The sequence below is a fragment of the Hordeum vulgare genome, chromosome 3H (assembly GCF_904849725.1).
Source record: "Hordeum vulgare subsp. vulgare chromosome 3H, MorexV3_pseudomolecules_assembly, whole genome shotgun sequence".
Classification (NCBI taxonomy): domain Eukaryota; kingdom Viridiplantae; phylum Streptophyta; class Magnoliopsida; order Poales; family Poaceae; genus Hordeum; species Hordeum vulgare.
Window position 1 is genome coordinate 93,091,603 of NC_058520.1, and position 23,913 is coordinate 93,115,515.

At 44.7% G+C, this 23,913-nt stretch overlaps 1 protein-coding gene across 3 annotated transcripts; it reads left to right on the forward strand.

Annotated features, from left to right (window-relative positions):
- The first annotated feature begins 11,815 nt into the window (after positions 1-11,815).
- Positions 11,816-19,989, forward strand: LOC123443104 (MADS-box transcription factor 3-like). Of its 3 annotated transcripts, none has more exons than XM_045119363.1 (10): positions 11,817-11,977; positions 12,366-12,643; positions 17,456-17,537; positions 18,472-18,533; positions 18,619-18,721; positions 18,905-18,946; positions 19,043-19,084; positions 19,188-19,360; positions 19,506-19,558; positions 19,713-19,989. In XM_045119363.1, the coding sequence occupies exons 1-9, from the start codon at positions 11,963-11,965 to the stop codon at positions 19,522-19,524; spliced, it is 816 nt and encodes a 271-aa protein (XP_044975298.1). In that variant the 5' UTR covers positions 11,817-11,962; the 3' UTR covers positions 19,525-19,558; positions 19,713-19,989. The 3 variants fall into 3 exon arrangements, with proteins under 3 accessions (XP_044975300.1, XP_044975298.1, XP_044975299.1); XM_045119364.1 differs by having other exon boundaries at positions 18,622-18,721; XM_045119365.1 differs by lacking the exons at positions 19,506-19,558; positions 19,713-19,989 and having other exon boundaries at positions 11,816-11,977; positions 19,188-19,364.
- Positions 19,990-23,913: the final 3,924 nt, after the last annotated feature.

Here is a 23,913-nt window from a genome sequence, read left to right on the forward strand (position 1 = left end):
GTACTTCCTCGGAACACCCGACATGTCCTTGAGGGACCATGCAAAGATGTCCCGATTCTCACGGAGGAAGTCGACGAGCTCGCCTTCCTATTTGGGACTGAGGCCAGCCCCAATGGTGACGCATTGCTTCGGGTTTGCAGGGTCGAGTGGCACTTGCTTGGTCTCTTTGGCTGGCTTGAAGGATCCCTCGCCGGCCGACTGGGATGGAAGAGAAGGGATCGCCGGCTGCTCGGTAGCCTGGGCCACGAGCCGGTCGATCTGAATCTTCTCCTCAGCAATCACCAGGGCGTCGGCGAGGCGGCTGCTGTCTTGGGCGCACTCGAGCGACTTCTTGTAGTCGCCAGCAATGGTGATGATGCCCTTTGGACCCGACATCTTCACCTTCAGGTAGGCGTAGTGCGGGATAGCCATGAACTTGGCCAGAGCCGGTCTGCCCAGCAGCGCGTGATACGGGCTGCTGAGGTCCACTACCTCGAACCATATGGACTCTCGGCGGAAGTGAGCCTTGTCGCCGAAGAGGACGTCCAGCTGGATTTTGCCGATAGGCGAGCAGGACTGTCCAGGCACGATGCCATGGAAGACAGTGCTGGTCGGCAGGACGTCCGTCTTCTTGAGCCCGAGCTTGCGGAGAGTATCGAGGTAGAGGATGTTGATGCTGCTGCCGCCATCAACCAGCACCCGGGAGAACCGGCAGGTCAGCCTCTTGGAGGCAAAGGTGGGGTCGAGGACGAGCGCGTATGAGCCCGGGTTGGGCATCACCGCAGGATGGTCTACCCGGCTCCATGTGATTGGTCTGTCGGACCAATGCATGTATTGGGGAACCGGGGGTACCGTGGCATTCACCTCGCGCCGTCTCCGGCGCAGGCTATGTTTGTCGTCGCCTTCACTAGTGAAGACGACGAATGCTTCGTCTTGATGGGGGTATTCGTTGTGGAGGCGGCCGTGGTCGCGAGGCGGCGGCGGTGGAGCCAGAGCAGGACCGGAAGCCGGGGCATGAGGCGCAGCCTGCGCACCTAGGGCAGCCGGCGGGCCCTCCCCTTGCAACAGCCGGCGTGCGAAGCTGCACTGTCGAAGGGTGTGGGTAGATGGTTGTGCCCCGGAATGTATCTTGCAGGGGGCGTCAAGCAGCTACTCGAAGGTCTGCTTGGGCAACCAGTTTGTATTGCTCCTGTTGGAGCGCTTCCGCTGAGAGCCGGCTTGGGGAGCCGATGTCTCGCCCTCCACCCTGGCTACCAACTTGTTGTTGGAGCGCGAATCCAGCTGATCTGCCTTGCGCTTGTTGTTGTTCTGGCCGACTCGACCGTCTCCAGCCGGCTTGGGAGTAGCCGGCGTGGGGACAGCCTTGTCCGAGGCGGTCACCTTCACTCGCATCGCCGAGTCGGCCGTGGCGTACTTGTCCGCCTTGGCCATGAGCACCGCCAGAGAGGTGGGCTCGGAGCACATGAGCTTGTGCTTGACGAGGGTGCCGTATCGGCAGCCGTCGATGAAGTACTGGATGGCATGTACCTCATGCACCCCCTCGCAGGAGTTGCGAAGCTCCGTCCATCGAGTGACGTAGTCACGAAGGGGTTCGTCGGGCCTCTGGACGCACATGGCTAGCTCACGAGGCCGGCCAGGGCGCTTGTTGGTGCCAGTGAAGTTCCGAACGAACGCCTCCTCGAAGTCCACCCATGAGTTGACGCTGCCGGCTGGAAGGTTGTTAAGCCAAGTCCGAGCAGAGCCGAGCCGGCCAACATGAGTGGCACGTAGCGACTGCTACACGCCTGTTGCCCTAGCAATGCCAACGGCTGTGGTGTAGTCGATCAGCCAATCCTCTGGCTTGGCAGTGCCATTGTACTTGATAGTGTCCCGAGGTAAGGTGAAGCCTCGGGGGAATGGCTCCCCTCGGATCCGGGGGCCGAAGCAGGCCGGACCGATGGGACCGTCCTCCTCCAGGAGGGCTGACTGGGCCAGGGTGATGAGACGCATGCGGGCGTTCTGGTCACCCTGGGGAACGCGAGCGCCGATCCGAGCTGCGATCAGAGAGGCACCTTGCGAACCGATGGTATGGGTCCTCCCCTGACGAGGAACCTCACACGTTGAGTCGCTCTCGTCGCCTCCGCGATGCCTGCTTGAAGTATGCTCGCTCTGCCGCTGGGAGCGCCTGTCTTGACTTCCCTCGCCCCTCCGGTCGGAGGTGCGATGCGAGGAAGATCCCTCCGCGTGGTGATGACCACTAGGGTTGCGGCACGCTCCGGGGTTGGGTCCCGGAGACTCTGACTGGGCCTGACCGGGCTCAAGCCGCGTCTGCTGTTCGTTGGCGGTGTCAAGGAGATCCTTGACCCGCTTCTCCTGGAAGGCGCGCTCCTCACCCTCCAAACTTGGCATTTCTTCCATGGCTGCCTGCGCCGCCCGCTAGTTGGCTGCAGGGGTCTCGTAGACGGCTGGTTGCCACCTAGGATCTCAGCAATGAACCGGCCGCGGCCGTGGACCAATCCAAGCCGGCTAAGGGCCTCGGAAATCGAAGTGAGGTCGTATGCACAGTTATACTCGCGCTGCGTGGCCTCCATCTGATGCTTTGCCGAGGCGACGGCAATGCCCTCCTCCAAGATCTGCTTGCGAGCCTCCTCCAGCGAGGCTCGGGCATCGTTAGGGTTTGTGGGAGCGGCGATGGGTGTCTTTAGGCCGGCGAGAGCGTCCTGAAGGGTATCAGTGGTGACAGCAGCAGGCTCACCAGCGTCTGCGGACGCCTTGCCGTGAGTCGTGCTGGTGCCAGCGCCGATGACCATCACCTCCACGACGTTCGAGACGGCGGCAACATGGTACGGGGTGAAGAACCCCATCGACAGCGGAGGGCCGTCGAAGACGAGTACGTTGTTGGGGTACACGTCATGTGTAGGCATCTCAGCGATAGAGAGCCTACTGAAGCTGGCGCATAGCGCCTCAACATCGAAGTCCTCGCCAAAGTAGCGAGGACCGTCGTTGAGACGCAGGTCACTAAGGAGAACGCTGAGGTTCTCCACAGCTGCGCGACGACGCTAGGAGGCGCCTCGTCATCGGAATCTTCATCCGAATCCGCATGGCGGACGGGGACGTCTATCATCATTGGTGTTGCCCCATCAAAAGCGGGCTCCACGGGCATGCAGATCAATCCGGACGCGATGCATCCGATGGTGTAGGTGCGGGGCCCCGCCCAGCGCGTAAAATCAGTCGATGCCGCGATCGGCCCCACGGTGGTCGCCAAATGTCGGTGAATACTCACAACATATGCCATAGGTAGGCTAAAGTCGGTGAGAACCGAAGGGACAACGGAGGGTGCTGGGGACGAGGTTGGTACAAGCATGGAACGCATGATGTACCCAGGTTCGGGGATCTCCGTAAAGATAATACCCCTAGTCCTGCCTTAGTGTATGATGTATATGGATGGATTACAAGGTTGCTCCTGGAGCTGTGTTGAAGAGGAGGAAGAGGGGAGCAGCCGGCTCGTCTCTGCCTCTCTCTATGTGGTTGGTGAGTGTGATATGTTGTTCGACCGACCCTCTGCATGAAGGGTGACCGGGGGGGTTTATAGACGAACCCACCGGCCTACAATATGGATAAAGGGTACAAGAGTGGGACCCGGCTGGCAGCCTCGCCGGCTGGCCAGGGGGGCCGCAAGGGTCTTGTCTTCTCGCTTGAGGGGCGCGCCGGCTGCGAGGTCCCGTCTAGCTGTGGGACCCGCCGGCTAGCCAATGAAGCTCTCGCGTAAGGTTAACGCTGAGCACGAGCGGTACGTCAAGCGTCGTCCAGCGAGATTCGTCATGGGCAGATAGTACGGCCGCCTCCATTGTTCCCCACGCCAAGTGTAGTAATGGAGTGGGAGTTTGACGGTCCGACACTATGCTGGGTGATGGATCAGAGCCGGGGCAGGTCAGCGGCGTGGCCGTCGACGCTCGTACCTGCCAGGCACTCCGATCTAGTACCTTTGCTAACGCGTAGCCACCTTTAATCGTAGGGCCTCGTCATGACCTACGATATGATGTGACTTGAGATCCCTGGCCGGCTAGCTCGCTTGGCTAGCTGGCTGGGGCATAGCCGCATCGTCCCTAACTGACTGCCTTAGCCAAGGCGGTTACGGAGAGGTAGCCGTCTCGCCTCTAGCCGGCAGGGGTTGCCTGGCCGGCCAGAGAGTTGGCCGCCTCGTCCTCCAGCCGGCAGGCGCGGTCTATCCGGCCAGAAGACTTGGGCTTTGGAGAATTATACTTGGTCATCCCCTTTGGGCAGGGAATGAAGGAGCAGGCTCGATGAGGCTACCCCGGGGTTATCCCCCCGACACTAATCTAGTAGAGGCTCACCACGGACACGGTGTTTTTTATGTATCTACACATGTATTTAAGTTTCATTTAATACAATTATAGCATAGATAACGGATGTTTATTATGAACAAGGAAATGTGTTAATATCCAATTTATTATTGCCTCTAGGGCATATTTCCAACAGGCTCCCACTTGCACTAGAGTCAATAATCTAGTTTACATTGTAATGTATCTAACACCCATAGTGTTCTCGTGCTCATCATGTTTTACTTGTGAGAGGTTTACTCAATGTGTGTGTAACATTCAGATCCGTATGTACTTCTCAAATGTCTATGTCTCCCTCCTTGATGTAATCATGGATGGAGTTGAAGCAGCATCCCCTATGCCTTAGTCGTAGGCTCTATAGTATGTTATGTTGTGTACCGCACCTAATGTGTGCCTTGCCATGAATCTGTCAAGGGGGTACAAGAGTGATCTAGGAATGGATTACTGGACAGCGGTCAAAATTATCTTTAGTAACTTGAGGACTAAGGAAATGTTTCTCGATAATGGAGGTGATAAAAGAGTTCAGTGTAAAGGGTTACGTCGATGCAAGCTTTGACACCAATCTGGATGACTCTGAGTAGCAAACCGAATTCGTATAATGGAACAGTCATCTTGGAATGGTTCCAAATGGCGTGTGATAGCAACATCTACATGATGCAATATAGATTTGTTAAGCATACGTGGATCTGAGAGGTTCAGACCTGTTGACTAAACAACCTCTCTCACAAGCAACCATGATTAAACCCGAGAACTTATTGGGTGTAAATCACATAGTGATGTGAACTACATTATTGACTCTAGTGCAAGTGGGAGACTATTGGAAATATGCCCTAGAGGCAATAATAAATTAGTTATTACTATATTTCCTTGTTCATGATAGTCGTTTATTATTCATGCTAGAATTGTATTGAATGGAAACTCGCATACATGTGTGGATACATAGACAACACACTGTCCCTAGTAAGCCTCTAGTTGACTAGCTCATTGATCAAAGATAGTTAAGGTTTCCTAGCCATAGACAAGTGTTGTCACTTGATAACGGAGTCACATGATTAGGAGAATGATGTGATGAACAAGACCCAAACTATGAACGTAGCATGTGATCGTGTCGTTTTATTGCTACTATTTTCTGCATGTTAAGTATATGTTCCTATGACCATGAGACCATGTAACTCACTTACACTGGAAGAATACCTTGTGTGTATCAAACGTCGTACGTAATTGGGTGACTATACAGGTGCTCTACACGTATTTACGAAGGTGTCCGTTGAGTTAGCATGGATCAATACTGAGATTTGTCACTCCGTACGATGGAGAGGTATCTCGGGGCCCACTCGGTAATAAAACATCACAACAAGCCTTGCAAGCATTGTGACTAAAGAGTTAGCCACGGGATTTTGTATTACGGAACAAGTAAAGAGACTTGCCGGTAACAAGGTTCAAATAGGTATAGAGATACCAACGATCAAATTTCAGGCAAGTAACATACCGAACGACAAAGGGAATGTTATACGAGATTAACTGAATCCTTGACACAGAGGTTCAACCGATTAAGATCTTCGTAGAATATGTAGGATCTAGGTCCCGCTATTGGATATTGGCCGGAGAGTGTCTCGGTCATGTCAACATAGTACTCGAACCCACAGGGTCTGCACACTTAAGGTTCGGTGACGTTTCGGTATAGTTGGATTATTGATGTTGGTAACTGAATGTTGTTCGGAGTTTCAGATGAGATCCCGGACGTCACGAGGGGTTTCGGAATGGTCCAAAGACGAAGATTGATATATAGGAAGTATCCATTTGGCTTCCGAAAGGATTTCGGGCATTACTAGTAAAGTATCGGGAGTGACGAATGGGTTCTGGAGTTCCACCGGGAGGGGCCACCCACCAGAGAGGGGACCAAACAGGGCCAAGGGTGTTCACCAACCCTTGGTGGCCTGGGTGGCCATCCCAAGAGGGCCTATTCGGCCAAAGTGAAGAAGGAAAGAGATTTGGGGCCAAACCGAATAAGAGATGAGTTCTCCTCCTCGAAACTGACTTGGAGGAGGACTCCTCCCTCCTCCTTGCGCAGGTCGAACCATAGAGCAAGTCCCTAGGGCGCCATCCCTCCCTCCCATCCTATATATAGTGGAGGGTAGAAAGTCTTTTTGTACCACAAGCCACGACGCAACCCTCTCTCCCTCCACCACCTCGTGACACCCCATAGTTATTTCCGTACGGCACGGGGAAGCCCTGCCAGAGTAGCTCCACCATCATCACCATCACGCCATCGTGCTGCCGAAGAATTCAGCTACCTATTCGTCTCTCTTGCTGGATCAAGAAGGCGGAGATCGTCATCGAGCTGTACGTGTGCTGAATGCGGAGGTGTCGTTCGTTCGACACTAGATCGTGATTGGATCGCGGGACGGCTTGCGATTTGGATTGCGAAGACGTTCGACTACATCAACCGTGTTTCTTAACGCTTCACGCTTAGCGATCTACAAGGGTATGTGGATCCAATCTCCCCTCTTGTAGATGGTCATCACCATGGATAGATCTTACATGTGCGTAGGAAATTTGTTGCTTCCCATGCAACGTTCTCAACAATTTTGTCCACATTTGGTGCATGTGACTAGAGAGTGTTCAAGCTAGTGATTGGAGGCTCAAACGTGCTTCGATCGACCTTAAACTTGGTGAGCTCATTCCTTACTTTGCGTACTTCAATCTCATTAGCTGGTTTGAGGATTGGGGCAGTGGAGCGTCAGATTTGAGAGTTGTTTTGTCAGCTCTAACGGTTGCAGTTTCAGAATAGAGTAGTTTTGGGAGACTAACAGTTTAGGTAGGCAAACGGTTTCCGATTGAGTTGAAATTTTGAGAGGATCTCAGGAACTCGTGCGTCTACTTATCTGCCAGATTTTGTGATGTTTGTACTGAAGGGGGTAGAAGCTGTGTGTACTCTGCTTTGCTGAAATCTTGCCTCTTGTGGTCGTTGTTGCTGGTGTCGGTTGGCAATATGGAGAGTGTTTCGTAACTCTCTCTAGAGGTTCTAGAGAAGACTTTGTACGCATATTCTCATAGTAAAGTTGTGTGGACCGGTCGGTCCACAACCATGGATTTTCTACTCCTCAACTTGAGGAGGTTTTTCCACGTTAAATCTTGTGTCACATGTGCATGTTGTTTGTGTTATTTTGCTGCTTACTTGTTGGTTTTAAGCTGTCCTCAAAGTTCATCACAAGTGAAGGAAACTGTGTAGTGTGCATATTTACCGTGTAGGTGAATCTGTGTAGCTTATTATTGTTGTTCAGCACCAATAAAGACACCATTTAATATAATAATTTGGCATGTGATCGAGTAGGTTACAAAGTCTTATCTAAACTGTGTACACATATATATACTACGGAGCATATCACTCTTCTTCCTAGAATTGAAGAACCCACATTCAATTGACATTGTGACACCTGATTTTGACTTGGTCAACAATTTCTCAAAGCATTTTCATTTAATTATTTTATTTATATCTCTATAACACTATACTTCTTAGTTTTAAAGAGTCACATTCAACTAAGGTCTTCAAGACTCCAATTAAAATTGGGTAATCCGATTTTGATCGGATCAACAATTTCTCAAAACTCTCTCGTTCAATTCTTTAGACAAATACATTATGCTTCCTAATGGGTTTGGTTTACGATTTGACCGAACTAACAGTTATTCAAAGCAATCAACAACAACCGGACTATAAAAGTATATCAGTCACGCTCATGCAGCCGTCGACGTAGAAATTTTCTCAGATATATAAGTTTGGTTAGCATATAATATAGAATCTCACCATGAAATGCCTAAATTACTGAATTATAAATTAAAATGAAACACATTATGTCATCTTCCCCACACATCAAATGAAATATTCCTTTAGTGTCAAAATATAAGGGGTATTAATTTTTCGGAATGTCAAATTCTTCAACTTTGACCAAGTTGAGAGCAAAAATATCGACACCCACAATATTAAATAAAAAATATGATAATTCATTTGGCGCTGAATCTAATCACAACAATTTCGTATTATGGATTTTGATATATTTATCTATCAATTTAGTTAAATTTAAAAGGTTTGACATTTAAAAAAATAATACACCTTGTATTTTGAAACAGACTACTTAAGTTTTTTTAATCTAACGACCCAACAAATCGTGTCGAGCCCTTCTAGTATGACTACACTGTATAGTACATATTCTTGTTGTATCTAAATAATTGTAGTTGAGAAGAACTAGGTACGGAGGGAGTACATGACAAGCATGCACCAATAGGTTCATGTACCGGTCACACTCGTATAGATACGGCAAGGGTCACCAATAATTGCGCTAAGGATGCACCAGCTGCTTAAAACGTCCGGTCACAGTCGTGCATACATGGTCTCTAACTATTGCATGTCCGGTCACACCGGCCGGCCAGTTGTTTACAACGTCTGGAGACACTCGCAAGTCGCAACCGGGGTTTACAACTAGCTATCGCGTGGCGTTCTTCAACTATTATGCATTACCGCGCCTACGCGCTCCTGTAATGGGAGGCAACATCAGGTGCCACTCGCAGGCAGGGTCTCCAACTATCAACGCTATGCATACATAGGCGAGGAAAAAGCAAACCGACAAATAGCCGTCAATTTTTATGCAGTTATAGTCAATCAAGTCGCGATCTTCAATTGCTGCCTAATTAAGTACACACACAAGTTAACCCAAGAAACTTTGGATGTGTTATTAGGTGGAACACATACATGTGAGCCCAAACCTATCTTTCATGGGCACCTCTCATCAATATATCACACGGATGTGTGCACAGATCAACCACCCCATCCCCAATGCTCGATTGGACGTTGAGGTTTCTTATCACCGTGGTTCAATCAGATCTTTTCAGTCCTTTTGTCCAGTGCCAAATGTAGAAGGACAACCTTTTCTGATTACACTTGCAAGTAAGCTGATCTGTTCCAATAACTGTTCCACCACACAGAATTGTTTTTCTTCTTCTTCTCTTGCTGTTCAAATTAAGCTAGAGATATCCTAATGCTTTGAACTACAAGGATTGAACTTCAGAAATCGTCTTGAATTAATCGACTAGACATAAATTAGGTGCCACTGATTTGTTTAAGTTCTATATATTGTTTTTACTGGCTTCATTGTCGAATACAGCAACGAAGGATCTAGTAGCATGAGACTGTGGCAAGAATTCTTGCAAAAACAAAATCACAGTCTGCTTTTTTGCCGAATACTAGTCCTTGGCCACTTCTCTAACTGTCTCCATGTACCCATTCTCCTTATGCATACCCAGGAAAGGTGGCTCTACATAAAAGTAGGCAGACAACCGCGCCAAAAGAAGCCATGCTTACAATTCCACGGCTTCTCCAACAAAATGCATTCTTGCTTCATCAACTGAATCGGAAATGTATCACCTTCTGAGAGTACTACCTTAGAAGCAAAGATCTTCACCAAACCGCACAACAGTTTTGCGCATGACAGTACACATATATATATATAAATACCACAAATTAAATATGGCATGCACGAACCACCCTGAGTTGCAGCAAGTAATAGAGGTCTAGATAGATCATCGGCTTTCGGCGATGTATGGAATCGTCGTCGCCGGGCAGGTGTGGCGCCCCAGGGCATTTGTCATGAATAAGACGCCGGTGCATTACATGTGGGCAGGAAGCATATGATACATCGATCACATTATGTGGGGAGATGGTGTTGGGCAGCTAGCAAGCTAGGGCCCCATGCATGAGTGGGGCAACTGAATGGAGCACTGAGTAAATAGGAGGTTGCTGGGTTATACATATCTGCATCCTGTGTGGCAAACTGAAATGGAACAGTGCTTGTGCGGTGTCACATGGGGATAGGGCACGCATTGACTCGTCTCCATATGTCTGTCCATTCTGACCAGTAAAAAACTTGCTAGTCATATGGGACATTACTGAACAAAGTAAAATAATTAATATGGTCGTCAATTCCACCAAAATTCGGCAAACAGGAGCATGGCAAAGTGTTATATGTCGAGTGCTCGGCAAATAGTTTATGTATTTCAAAAATCTAAAGGCTAAAAATCTGACGTGACCTTTTTAGGCATGGCAAATTGAATGTTTTTCATGGCAATTTATATTGACGCGAGGAATACAAATTTAGTTGGCGTACACGGTAATTTCCTGGCAAAAAACGATCTTAGACGGATTTGTCATGCTCGCAAACTAAAGTTGCCACCCTCGATAAACATAATTTACCATAAAAACGTTCGACCTGCCATGCCTAAAACTCTCATTGTTTGTTGGATGTTCGGTTCCATTTCAAAAGGAATAAAAATACTATGTTTGCCGTCAGACGACACTCAACAAACTCCGCCATACCTTCACCGTGTCGTTCTGTGGTGGGTTGGGACACGTGGCATTGGCTTTGCCGGGTGTCACGGTTCATTGAGTGCCTTGCCTAGATTAGTTGACTGCCTTGTCTTTGTTGAGCGGCATATCCATGATTTGTCGAGCGTGGTTGTTCTGCTTTGTCTGAGTATCCCATGAAAAACCTCGAGCAAAAAACGACGCACTCGGTAGTCAATTAGTCACTGATTCCACTTTTTCGAAAAAAGAGGATAACCTCTGGCCTCTACATCAGCGTGGTGCATGTGTAGCCATATTATTAAGCAAAATATCTGCAAATACCTGTGGTCCAGTACATGCTCAGTGAGAGCTGAAATGAAAGTAACAAAAAATAGTGTAAAATGTCACAACCAATAAAAATAGGACCAGATGACTAAACAACTAGCCTATTATTGGACCTCCATCCAAATTGATTGTAAATATTCCGTACTATCATCTTTCATTAGATAGACCCAGTAACCAAAGACTCCTTGGCTTCTGCAGGTGTACGTAACGATCATGTACGGGATCCAAGTAGTAGCCTTGTAGATAACCTACAAAAAATTAATCCGAATGATTCCACTAACGTGCAAAGTAATTAAACGCAAGTTGTTTTGCTGAAGAACTGAATAAATCACATCCACCTGTTTCCTTCTAAAATCACATACATAGATATATTTATGAAAGGATCCCCTAGAAAAAGAGATATGTGAAAGGAAGAAACCCAAAACAATGTTTTGTTCTGCCGCTAACCGTTTGGGGTCCCGGAGGTTAAAAAAAATGCATCAAGTTTCGGGGGCAATTAACAAGTGTATACCTATACAAATTCCTTTCACTGAACGAAAATTGTGTGACAAGTCTAAAATAAATACAGAAAAATACGAGCACCAATGTGCCAGGTGAAGAACTTGAATCCTGTGGGTTGGTTCCGAGTATACTCCCAAGTTACAGAGTTTACATGCTGATTTTAAATAGTGTGGATATGGACAAACTTACACGAGGGAAGGGAGGAATTAGTAAACCTAAAAAGTGAAGTAAGAAAAAACAAACACCAAGAGCCATAGGAATTGGCCACATCATCTCCTGCTAACTGCATATCTTCGCCCCCTCTTCCCTCCCTCCCCACCACCTCCCTTTAATACCTCTCCTCCTCCTCCTCCTCGTCCTGCCTATCCCACACTACATTCCTCTTTTCCTCTCTGGATCTCTCCCTCCAGCCTGCTAGCTAGCTCACAGAGGGACGTAGAGAGATCCTCCTTCCGTAGCATCCATGATGAGCATGATGGTAATTTGCTTCTTCTTGGCCATGGTCTTTGGGAATATATATATAGCTTCCTTTATTTTCCTTTTGCACAATCTGTGTTCATGTATGTTGCGACTTGCGAGTAGAATCTGCCTGCTACACGGCGAGGATTTAACTAGAGAGGGAGAGGGGCAGGAAAGAGCGAGATACAGGGCCGAAGATCCCTCTGATCTTTGGAGATCACCACCACAAATTAAAAAAGGAAGAGAAAAAATAGCCGAGTTTCCTTTTGATGATACACAGCGGAAGAGCCTGCCCAACAATAAAGCTAGCTAGATAGCGCAGATGCCATGAGCAGTTCTTGATTTGTTCGATATGTTTCCAGCTTCCACTATTTGTTAATCTTTGTTCTGTCGTTTGGTTTTTTCAGGCCGATTTGAGCTGCGGAGCTTCCGGTGTGACCGTGAATGATCATCAGCTGACGGCTCCGGCTCCGGAGGAGTCGGCGGTGGCGGGGAGCGAGAAGATGGGGAGGGGCCGGATCGAGATCAAGCGCATCGAGAACACCACCAACCGGCAGGTCACCTTCTGCAAGCGCCGCAACGGCCTCCTCAAGAAGGCGTACGAGCTCTCGGTGCTCTGTGACGCCGAGGTCGCCCTCGTCGTCTTCTCCAGCCGCGGCCGCCTCTACGAGTACTCAAACAACAGGTACGACCAAGACCAGACAAACTGTCATCCCTCCCTCAGCTCTCTCAGGTTACACAAAGTGTATATGGATGGATGTGTGTATGCATACATGATACATCTACATGGCATATGTTTATAGCACCAAGAAAGGCATGCATATGCATAGCATAGCACGCACATACCTCAGATCCTACTACTACTGCCGTGTTTGTGTCTTCTTTTATTATTTATCCTCTCAGTTTCTTGTCCAAATTGGAGCAAGTTTGCTCCTGGCTTTCTTGGGGCAAAGAGTTGGGAAGGTCAAATGGGAGCTGCATCTTTTGTTACTCCCTTCCGTTATTAACTGTCTTGTTTATTCTGGTGTTGCTGAGGGGGAAAGAAATTGCAGCAGTTGTTTCTTTTGTGACTGAGGCAAGCATATGCAGCTTGCTGTGGTTCTTTGCTGCTTTCCTTTGTGCTCCTGTGAGGTGAGCTAGATGTGTAGATAGATCTAGGACAGTGCTTGCTCTGTGTGGTATGTGTGTGTACATGCCCTGAGCCTTTTCTCTTTCTTGTGACTGTGCGAGTGAGGGAGAACATGGTGGTCCTGCCCTTTCCTTGCTCCATTTACCATGTTTCCTTTCTCCACTCACAGGTCACAGCTGCCTCTGCCTCTGCCTCTGCCTGTGTGTGTAGGTTTGTGGAGAGGGGAAGGGAGGGCTGCTTTGGTAGCAGTAGATCTCTCACACCTCATGATCACAAAGATCACACGGCATCCATCCTTTGGCTCCCTGCTTGTTCCTCTTTCCCTTTGGTACCTTTGCTTATGTGTGGAGAGAAGCAGATCTAGGTATGAGGTTTTCTTTTTTTTGCGGGGTCCTTTTCTGTACTGGTTAGTATATAGTACATTAGTATATGTATGATGTTATCATTATGTGTCACTGTTAGTGTATGTGTGTTTGGTGAGGTAATTAACAAGGTATAGAGAGAGAGATGAAGGAACTGTGGTGAAATATTCCTTAATTTCTCTCTTTCAGATCCCAACTAATGAGTTGCTAGGGTTAGGGCTTCGTACCATGTGGCTCTTTCTCTCCCTCTCACGAGAGCACTTGATTCCTGACACCACCACTGTACTTCCTTCCAAGAGGAAATAGTAGTAACAGTGACGACCGAATAAAGAAATAGTAGCTACGAAGTAGAAATTTTGCAGGAAAGTACCTCCATAAACTAATATAAGAGCGCGTTTAGATCACTATTTTAGTTATCTAAACACTCTTATATTATTTTACAGAGGGAGTAGAAGGGTAGATATGTGAGTTTAGATATTACCGAAAAGAGTCTACACACAAGAAAGACTACTCTAGAATTCTAGCTAGATAGCCTTCCTTATGTATGGCTCAAAACAGAAAATGTAATACTAATGTCCACACATGCATCTTATTAAGTAAATGGACCATATATACTGAAGCAAAGGACCATATGTACTGAAGCATATTTTGCTGTTGTATACTTACTTGCCAATATTATGATTATATGTGCAAATATATGTTTTTAAAATTTTCAAAACGGGTTGTCACATTTGCTAAGAACAGAAACACTAAATTTCTATTTCAATAATCAGCCCAATGCTAATGCATGCATCCATTCTTACTACTGTATTATTGAGCAGCAATGAGAACCAAATCCTTTTATCTGGCTTTGTAGTACTACATATAGCAAGAGATAAAGCAAAAAAGAAATCACGAATTAATTACTGTACATACAATGAATCCATGTTTTTGTGCAAGAAAAAAGGTAAATCGCAAGTATGGTATATGCTGTAGATGGCGTGCAGATTTTTAAATGCTAGTCTAAGGTATAGAAATTCAAAAACTAATGAACTGAATATTGCCATCGAATAATAAAGTTGATCCATACGTAAAGAAAATATAACAGCCATTTCTCTCTTTATCCCCAAAAGCAAGAAGTCCATATACATACAGGAGTTGCAGTATTATTGTTTCCGAAACTGGTAATAAGAGACCCTCCTACCATTGGGTGACACGTGGCCATGCAGGCCCTGTCACAGTGGCTGAGAAGTAAACACTCGAAAACAAAGCCTGGCCTTTTTTGGCAGAGAGAAAAACGCTCGATTTGTTCTCTTGCCAGTGTGTGTACCTGGTGCTTGGAATGGGGGCCAGCCAATGGCATAGGCAACAGTAGCACGTACGTCCGCTGCGCTGGGCCTGCGGTGTGTATTGGGAGTGAGGAAAGCTGGCGACCTGGTCAGAATGGTTAAGGACCTGGGAGGAGTGGGTAAAAGCTTGCCTTGTGTTGCTCCCCCTGCTTGCCCGTAGGGTAAAACGGGCGAACCTGTTGTGTTCCTGCCCAATCAATCATGTGAAATCCTGTGCCCAACTACACCTGTCACTGTGCGGATGGCCACCCAATAGCGTCCTCGAGGATGCTAAGGTTTGATCTCTTTGGTTTGGTGACAGGAACATATGAACTGTATTTTGGCCAGGGCTGACGTACTGCCTCTTGTGAATGTGATGTGACATTTATTTGGCTTGCTTAATGATCTTGATTTGGGAAGTAGGGTTGAGATAATAATAGCAATAGCTTTGATATGGCTGCCAGTCTTGCCTTTTGTTCTTGTTGTTGTGTCTGCATGCATAAAAAAGAGTTCAGAAATGTGGTGATAAGACATGAGCTAGCAGTCAAATCTTCAGTACCATGAGCCGAAAGATCTCTGAAAATATCTTATGGAAACTTTATGGGATATATCCCTGGTGTCTTCTTACCTAGTTAGGATACTGCATCTATATATTCTGTTTTAAAGCTAGTACAATGGTTTCCCTAGTTTTTCTATATCTGCTGGTTTTACTAAAATAAAAATGGAATTCTGTTTTCGTGTTAATTACTGGCCATGTGGTGGAACTGTGCATTTTGATGGTTTATTACTGTAATATTGTACGTTAATTTGTTCTTTACTGCTTGTAACGTAAGGACCATATGTTATGGAAAACATTCTTATTAATCAAGCAAATTAAGTGATGAGAAGCTGTACTGAAGTAGGGTCGTTATTAATCAAGCAAATTAAGTGATGAGAAGCTGTACTGGAGTAGGGTCGTTGTTTGTTTGAATCTATATTAGTTCTTCTTACCATAATTTTTTAGGTCATGTCTTTTTGAGAAAATGGACAGAAAGAATATGTTCAAGAAGCTTAATTAGTTACGCACATTTGGTTTTCACCTCAGGTTTAACAACTATACTTGTATGTATCAGATTTACAGGTTTTTCCTGATTTCATCTCTATGTAGAAGCACTAATAAAATGTGTGCAAAAAATTAGTATGTGACCTTTTCCTTCTGAAAGTCAAAACAATTTATAGTTAATTAACATATATACAATTATACACGTGCGGTTGTAGAGAGTACAGGAAATATATCAAACAATGTATAGTTAATTAACATACATGAAAGTTAAATACCTCTAGAGGTTGGGGAGTATCCTCCTTTTCGAAAAAAAAGTGAGGAAGAGAAAACATGATTTTCATTTTTGCTTGGGCAGCATTAAAGAGTGTTGCCAAATAGTCATTCGTACTGAAAAACTAAAATGTGCCATATAACCAAAAATATACTACTTTCTATGCATGCCAAAATTTTACAGCCTAAGATTGCTCTTAATAAAGTAAAGCTTCTTGTTTGATGTATGTTTATGATGATATGTAAGCATAGATTTTTGGTAACCATTATAAAAAAAAATCCCGAAGCGTAAAGGAGAGGGCTAATATTTCTTTCACGGACCTTTGGGAACATTTCACATGAATTTAATTTGATTTACATATAATTAATAACCAAATGGTCTCATTTCCAACGTTCCAATTTATATTCATAGACAGGAAAGAAGACTTGTCAGTGTGTAATTACTCACTGATGATTTCAATATAATTAATCCATAGCTAAATATATGTGTTTACCATGCTGGGACATCACATCACACCATAAAAATAGGATGTGGATATCCCCAACCCACCCATCGAAAACACTAGTGTACTTATTTAAATGTGCTGTACCGGAAAGCAAGCATAAAATGTACTCCGTATGGATGCATGACAGAACCACACATCACCTCTGAAGCTTGTAACTTCGTATGGGCGATGACAGGCAAAAGCTCATTGGAAAAGGGAACTAGTGTTGTAGCTAGACATGGGTAGCTCTTGCAGCATGGATAGTTCATTGGCCGGAGAGACTTGTGATAGTACAAGCTTCGGACCAATGTGCCACAGTATGATCTGGAGAGCAGAATACAGTTCTACTGTAGCACATCCTGCGCATTGGTGTTGTTAACTGTTCATTTCGAACAATCTTGGGAAACTAGTTTGACTAGATAACTATCTAGTACTGTATTTCAGGAAGAGGTTCTTCGTTGGTATTACCCGTTAGGCAAACTTTTAGTCTTTAATGACATTCATTAGTGGTAGTTGCATACATTATCAACAAAATTGTTCTTTTCGCCGTCTCATGGTACTTGTTCTGGTGATGGTTGCCTGACTGTAGGTTATTAATATGGCTGTATTGTTATAAGGAAACAGGTGATGCTATATACTCCCTCCGTTCTTAAATATAAGTTCTTTTAAAACTTCATTAGGAGACTACATACGAAGCAAAATAAGTGAATCTACACTTTAAATTAGTATGTCTACATATATTCGTATATAGTCTTTTAGTGGAACATCTAAAAATACTTATATTTAAGAATGGAGTGAATAGTTGCCTTGCATCATGTGATTATACTGCTGATTAAATTCTATAATTTGCTTCAGAGTGTGGATATATGTGTGCTAATTCGAGATTGGACGGTTACTTGCAGTGTGAAAGCCACCATTGAGAGGTACAAAAAGGCCAACAGTGACACATCCAACTCTGGCACGGTTGCAGAAGTCAATGCCCAGGTAACATCATGTCATTCTTTCACTCTACATTAGTTGCTTGAGTTGACACCCAAGATGTGATCTGTAAAATCAACATCACAAGTGTGTAGTCTTTTCAATGCATGTACTCACATTCCATGTTACTGTTCATCAAAGGCAAACATGATTTTGTGTGAGCAAAATCTTGCGACAAGATATCCTGGGCAGACTAGCTACAGAGTTATGGGCATTGCACAACAGCGGTTACTGCAGTGAAGCAGCCTGAACTCCCAGAGCATCCTCTGTTTGGTCCAACGGATCATTCGTCATATTGTCCATTGGATTGATGCCATAATTTGATGCTAGAAATATACATGCAACGGATAGGTCCTAAACTAAACGAAGATAATTTGTTAAATAATACTAACAAAAAAGTGAAACTCTGAAAATCATGAAACCCTACCTGCCTCTGTCTGCAGTTCTTAACTAGGATGAATTAATAACAAGGTTTTCCTGAATCCACATGAAATATTGACAAACATGACTTGAGTTAAATGTAGAGCTCACCAGAATTGTCATCTTATTTTATCCCTAATGATTAACGGCCATTCTATTTTTATCTTAGTTATTAGACTGCAATGGTGATTCTATGCATATATAGCGGCTGACTACCAGGGCTTAGGACTTGATTTGGAAACACACATATATAATTTTATACATGGAAATCATATCAGGGAAACCACTTTTCCCTGATATTTTGGAGAAGGTATATCGCAGCACAAAAACAAAAAGTAAAATGTCCAAATGAAAATTAGCTAGCTCCTGCTTTGCAACTGATCCGTTTCCAGTACTGATGTTTTTTTTTTTCAACTATAGCTTCTTAATTTGCATGTGGACACTAGCTATTTCTATTCGTAGTAAACAAAATAGTTAGTTAATGATGAATGCTTTGCTCCTCCATATTACAAATTTGCAGTACTACCAGCAGGAGTCCTCCAAGCTGCGCCAGCAGATCAGTAGCTTGCAAAACTCAAACAGGTGAACATCTGCCAAATCTATGTCGTTTATATAGCCATAAAGATAAATATGTGTGTTCCCAGTCTAACCTGTCTAAAATATCCAGTAGGTCACTGGTGAGAGATTCTGTCAGCACCATGACCCTGAGGGATCTTAAGCAGCTTGAAGGCAGGCTGGAGAAAGGCATAGCCAAGATAAGAGCTAGAAAGGTATGGTGCAGCTACAGTGTATGAATCTATGTTGGATGTGTTTAACTTAAACATCATACTTACTGAATGATTTTTATTCATGAATTCATTTATTACTAGTTTAGATAATGGACTACCTACGTACTATTCGTATATTTCTTCCGTCAGTTAGTTGCTCATCTAATGAAGAATGCCTTGGTGCAGAATGAGCTGATGTATGCTGAAGTTGAGTATATGCAGAAGAGGGTAAGTACAACATAGCAGTGCATTTCTCTACTGACAGTAATTCTCTCTATGTTTTCAACAGCAAATTACATCGGGCAACATTTTGTGTAATTGTAGGAAATGGAGCTACATAACGATAACATTTACCTGAGGAGCAAGGTAAATCAGAAATAGCTAGCTGCTTGTTCATCGACCTGAAGAGCAGACTATATAATTGCCAACATATAACATTTCTGAGGTGTGACCTTGTGAATCGCTGCAGGTGTCTGAGAATGAGAGGGGTCAGCAGCCGATGAACATGATGGCGTCGGGGTCGACGAGCAGCGAATACGATCACATGGTCGCGCCGTATGATTCCAGAAACTTCCTGCAGGTTAACATGCAGCAGCAGCAGCATTACTCCCAACAGCTGCAGCCAACTGCCCTTCAGCTCGGGTAATTAAGGAGCGCTCCCCATTATTTGTCTATATGCATCTATATGCTCATGTATAATTTCAGAGTGAAGATCATACTGTCTTTCCCGTACTCAATTATGCACAGTGTTAATTCCACTACTCTTGCTGCCTTTGTTCCTCTGCAGCCAGCAGTACTTCAACTAGTTTTGCTCCACACGCTGCAGTCCACGCACGCTAGGTAAACATCGATACCAAAGCACTCCATTATTCATTTATTCTTCTCTCGAACATGCAGATAAATGCATACATATATTTTTTGGTTACATTGCGAAAAGTTTGTTAATGAATAATTACTTAACAGTGTTATGCGGATCCATGTTTCTACCTTGCAGATAATACTGTCGCGTGCATGTGTGCTTGCAATGTCGTTGCTCGTTCTACGGTGGTATAACAGTAGTAACCGGAATTTGTGGATCAGATGCATGTGGTACTCGTAATATATATGTATGTATTTGCTCATGAGCAACTAGCTAGGTGCTGCTAGTCGATCACCACACAAGTGGTCGATTTCGGCGTGCACCATCGCGTTGCATATCTTCCCCAATGTATTAATTAATTACCAGCATTTCGAATTGTGTACCGAAAATCAATGGACCAGGGATTGACGAAGGGCTAACTAAATATCCGTGCACTTCTATGGTACGAGCAAACAATTCGAAAATGCAAAGGTAAACATGGTATCACGTGCACCCATGTGAATAGTAAATTCATAAATAAAACTAATTTTCTTTTAAAAGACATGAAATTTTCCAGTAAGAAACTTACTCGACCACTCTACTCACATGGGAAATTTGGTGAAGTATTGACACCCATGGTATTCTTAGTGAAGAAAATAGAATTGTGACCATACTATTCATCAAATAGTGTTTTTTAATATAGCTTCGATTTTGTCTTTTTTGCCCAGATTAGCATGGTTGTGGTTTCTTCGTGAGACTTCATACGCGAGTATACTGGTTGAATATGTATATTACAGAAATAAATTATATTTTTTTGAATTTTTTTCTTTATTTTGAATTTACTATTCATAAGTGGTGCGCGTGGAACCATATTCACCTAATCCACGTCCCAAAAAACTCCCTTACGCACGCGGCTAGGGTTTTCTTCCCTCTAGACGACCCCGATCGCCTTCGAGTTCCTACCCCCTCCGGCAGCCTAGGCCTTCGATCCTTGTTGCTTCCACGAGAAGGATTCTTCCTTGTGTGGATGGCGCCCCCCTCAGATTACAGAAGCCCACTTAGCTATGAGTAGTGGCGGTGACATCGGCACGACAACAGCCAAGTCCGATCTCGAGGGTTTGAGGACGTTGTGATTGACGAGGATGACCCAGAACTCCGGGAAAGTGCACAGTGGCTTGCCTAGTTAGGGTTCACAACGGCGAAAACTTCAGTCAAGCTGCATTTTACAAGGATGTGAGAGTTGTGTGGAATCCAGTGCAGAGTGTAAGGTTCCGACTTGTTGGCCCCGATCACTTCGGTGTTCAAGCGTCGTGCTTGGGAGATTGGGAGTGCATACTAAGGCAGGGACCATGGTTTGTTTGCAATTGGATAGTGTTGATGTACCCATACGATCGTTTGACCAGAGCGAAGGATGTTAACATTGTTATATGCCGATATGGTTGCAAATCCACAAGTTGCCTGATGTATATTGCAAGAGTAACATTGTGGAGAAACTGCTGAAAGGTGCAGGAGAGATAATGGAGATGCATTTGAATGGCAATATATATCAGGGGAGATTATGTGCGGGTGAGGGTGAAACATGATATCCGTGAGACCCTGACAAAATATGTGAACATTGTCAGGGGAAAAGAGTGACGTGTCTATCTTGTTTGTTCTGAAAGCTTGCGGGTTTCTATAAGGTTTGTGGCCTAGTAGGTCATCAGTTTAAGGAATGTGAGTTGGGGATCCATGAGGAGAACATTGTTGGAAATATGCCCTAGAGGCAATAATAAAATGATTATTATCATATTTCATTATTTATGATAATCATTTATTATCCATCCTAGAATTGTATTGGCAGAAAACTTAAATACATGTGTGAATATATAAACAACACTGTGTCCCTAGTGAGCCTCTACTAGACTAGCTCATTGATCAAAGGTGGTTAAGGTTTCCTAACCATAGACATGGCTTATCATTTGATAACGGGTTCATATTATTAGGAGAATCATGTTATGTACAAGGCCCAACCATAAGCATAGCATTTGATGGTATTCAGAAAACTTATATTTTCCTTGCTGCCTTCTTTTATCTTTTATTTTAGTTACTATTCTCAACAGTTATCTACAGAGCTCACTTGCTTGCAAATAACAAGAACAAGGGGATTGACAACCCTCTTGTCCGCGTTGGTTGCAAGTTGTTTGCTCTTTTGTGTGCAGCCAGTGAAGGCGGTTGAGAATTGATATTCCTATTTGTTCAATAAACCTTGGTTTCTTTATCGAGGGAAATACTTACACGCATTATGTTGCGATAACCCGTTGCTCTTCACAGAAAACCCAACGCAGATCACAAGCATCAGGCAGCGACTGGTCAATTGATAAATCCATCAAAGTGCTCCATCCTTTTTCAGATCAATGCCTAACCAATGTTGCACGGGAGGTCAAGAATGTGTTGGGAATTACATAGGAAATTTTTGAACCATAATATTTGGTTCTTCCAGTTCCTTAGGTAAGAATGCACAAAGGAAAACTTGAAACAACCCAGGAGCGATTTAAGAAGAGACTCATAGACTGGAGTGAGTAATATATGTCGTCACGTAATAAGGAGATCCTAATTAAACTAGTTTCTCAGGCTATTCCATCTTATGCTATGAGTGAGTTTAAGCTACCAGCTTCTGTCTGTGGTGAGCTATATAATGCACCAGTATTGACGGGGTGCTGAGAATGGGAAGAAAAGGATGGCTTGGATGAGCTAGGTCAAAATGAGCCCACCAAAATTGTTGGCTCGTATGGGTTTTAGGGATATGAGAGCATTTAACCATGCCTAGCACTAAGCAAGCATGGAGACTGCTTGACACATTGAAAAGTTTTTGGCCTAGTAGGTCATCAGTTGAAGGAATGTGAGTTGGGGATCCACGAGGAGAACATTGTTGGAAATATGCCCTAGAGGCAATAATAAAATGATTATTATCATATTTCATTATTTATGATAATCATTTATTATCCATCCTAGAATTGTATTGGCAGAAAACTTAAATACATGTGTCACTACAAGAATTAGCTTCTTTGCCGTCTGCCATCACAGAAGGCAAAGAGTAATCCACCGACGGCAAAGAGTAATACACGGACGACAAAGAATACTCCTGTCAGCAAAAATTCTGCGTCAGCCTACGACAGCATTGTAGCTTCTTTGCCGTCAGCCTCACCGAAGCGGACGGCAAAGAGCTTTGCCGTCAGCTTTTCATAAGAGCAGTCGGCAAAGATGTCGAGACGGCAACCGACAGGCGTTGCCTCTGTTAGGGGCTAACGGAGGCTTTGCCGTATGCCTCGCCCTCTTCTTTGCCGTCTACCTCCACCTCCTCCCTCCCTTCACTCTTTGTCGTCTGCCTCCACCTCCTCCCCCCCACTCTTTTCCGTCTGCCTACCCCTCCTCCCCCCTCCTCTGTGCCCTCTTCTTTGCCGTCTGCCCCCCCCCCCCCCCGGAAGCAGACGACAAAGAGACTATATGGACACCCAGGGAGCACAGCTGGGTGCCATGTGGCACCTTTGCTGTCGGTTAGCTGATGGCAAAGGCCTTTGCCATCAGCTGGCCGACGGCAAAGAGCCTATATTGTCACATTTTTGTTTACCTTTTCTATTTCACAGCACATATATATATAATTCATATCACATATATGATAAATAGGTCACAACACATACATGATATACATATAAAGCTCATCAATGCCATTTGTTCATCAACGTACATCCCATATATCAAAAGAACCAACACATACAAAGTTTCATCCACATATACATACATATAGTTGCACATATATTGTTCATCCATGTATACATATACATATAGTTCCACATTGTTCATCAACTCAAATAAAAACGGGAACTAAAGCACTCCAATGCCAGCTTCCATGCATGTAGTACATCCAATCTGCAAAATGGGAATAAGAAAGTCAGAAGAAGAAGAACAACATATATATGACAAATAACCTAATTGAAGAAAAAAAGAGAAGAAGCAAGAAGAGAAGAAGGAGAAGAAAAACAAGAATAAGGAGAAGGAGGAGGAGGAGGATGAGGAGAAGGAGAAGGAGAAGGAGGAGGAGAATAGGAGAAGAAGAAGGAGAAGAAGAGGAGAAGAAGGAGGGAAGAAGAAGGAGAATAAGGAGGGCTCCTTCTCCTCCTTCTCCTTCTTCTCTTCTTCTTCTCCTCCTCCTTCTTCTCCTTCTCCTTCTCTTCTCTTTCTCTTCTTCTTTTTGTTCTTCCTTTTCATTTCTCCTCTTCTCCTCTTCTTGGAGCTAAATTAGCTAACTATGTCTTTTTGGAGCTAAATGGGCTAATTATGTCATTATAGAGGAAAACAAGCTAAGTATATAATATTAATG

Bases quoted from the DNA above. Each gene is read 5' to 3' on its own strand.
- LOC123443104 (XM_045119363.1), top strand. The intron at 12,644-17,455 runs GTACGACCAAGA...GGTTACTTGCAG, and splicing joins TACGAGTACTCAAACAACAG to TGTGAAAGCCACCATTGAGA. The intron at 18,534-18,618 runs GTGAACATCTGC...TAAAATATCCAG, and splicing joins AGCTTGCAAAACTCAAACAG to TAGGTCACTGGTGAGAGATT.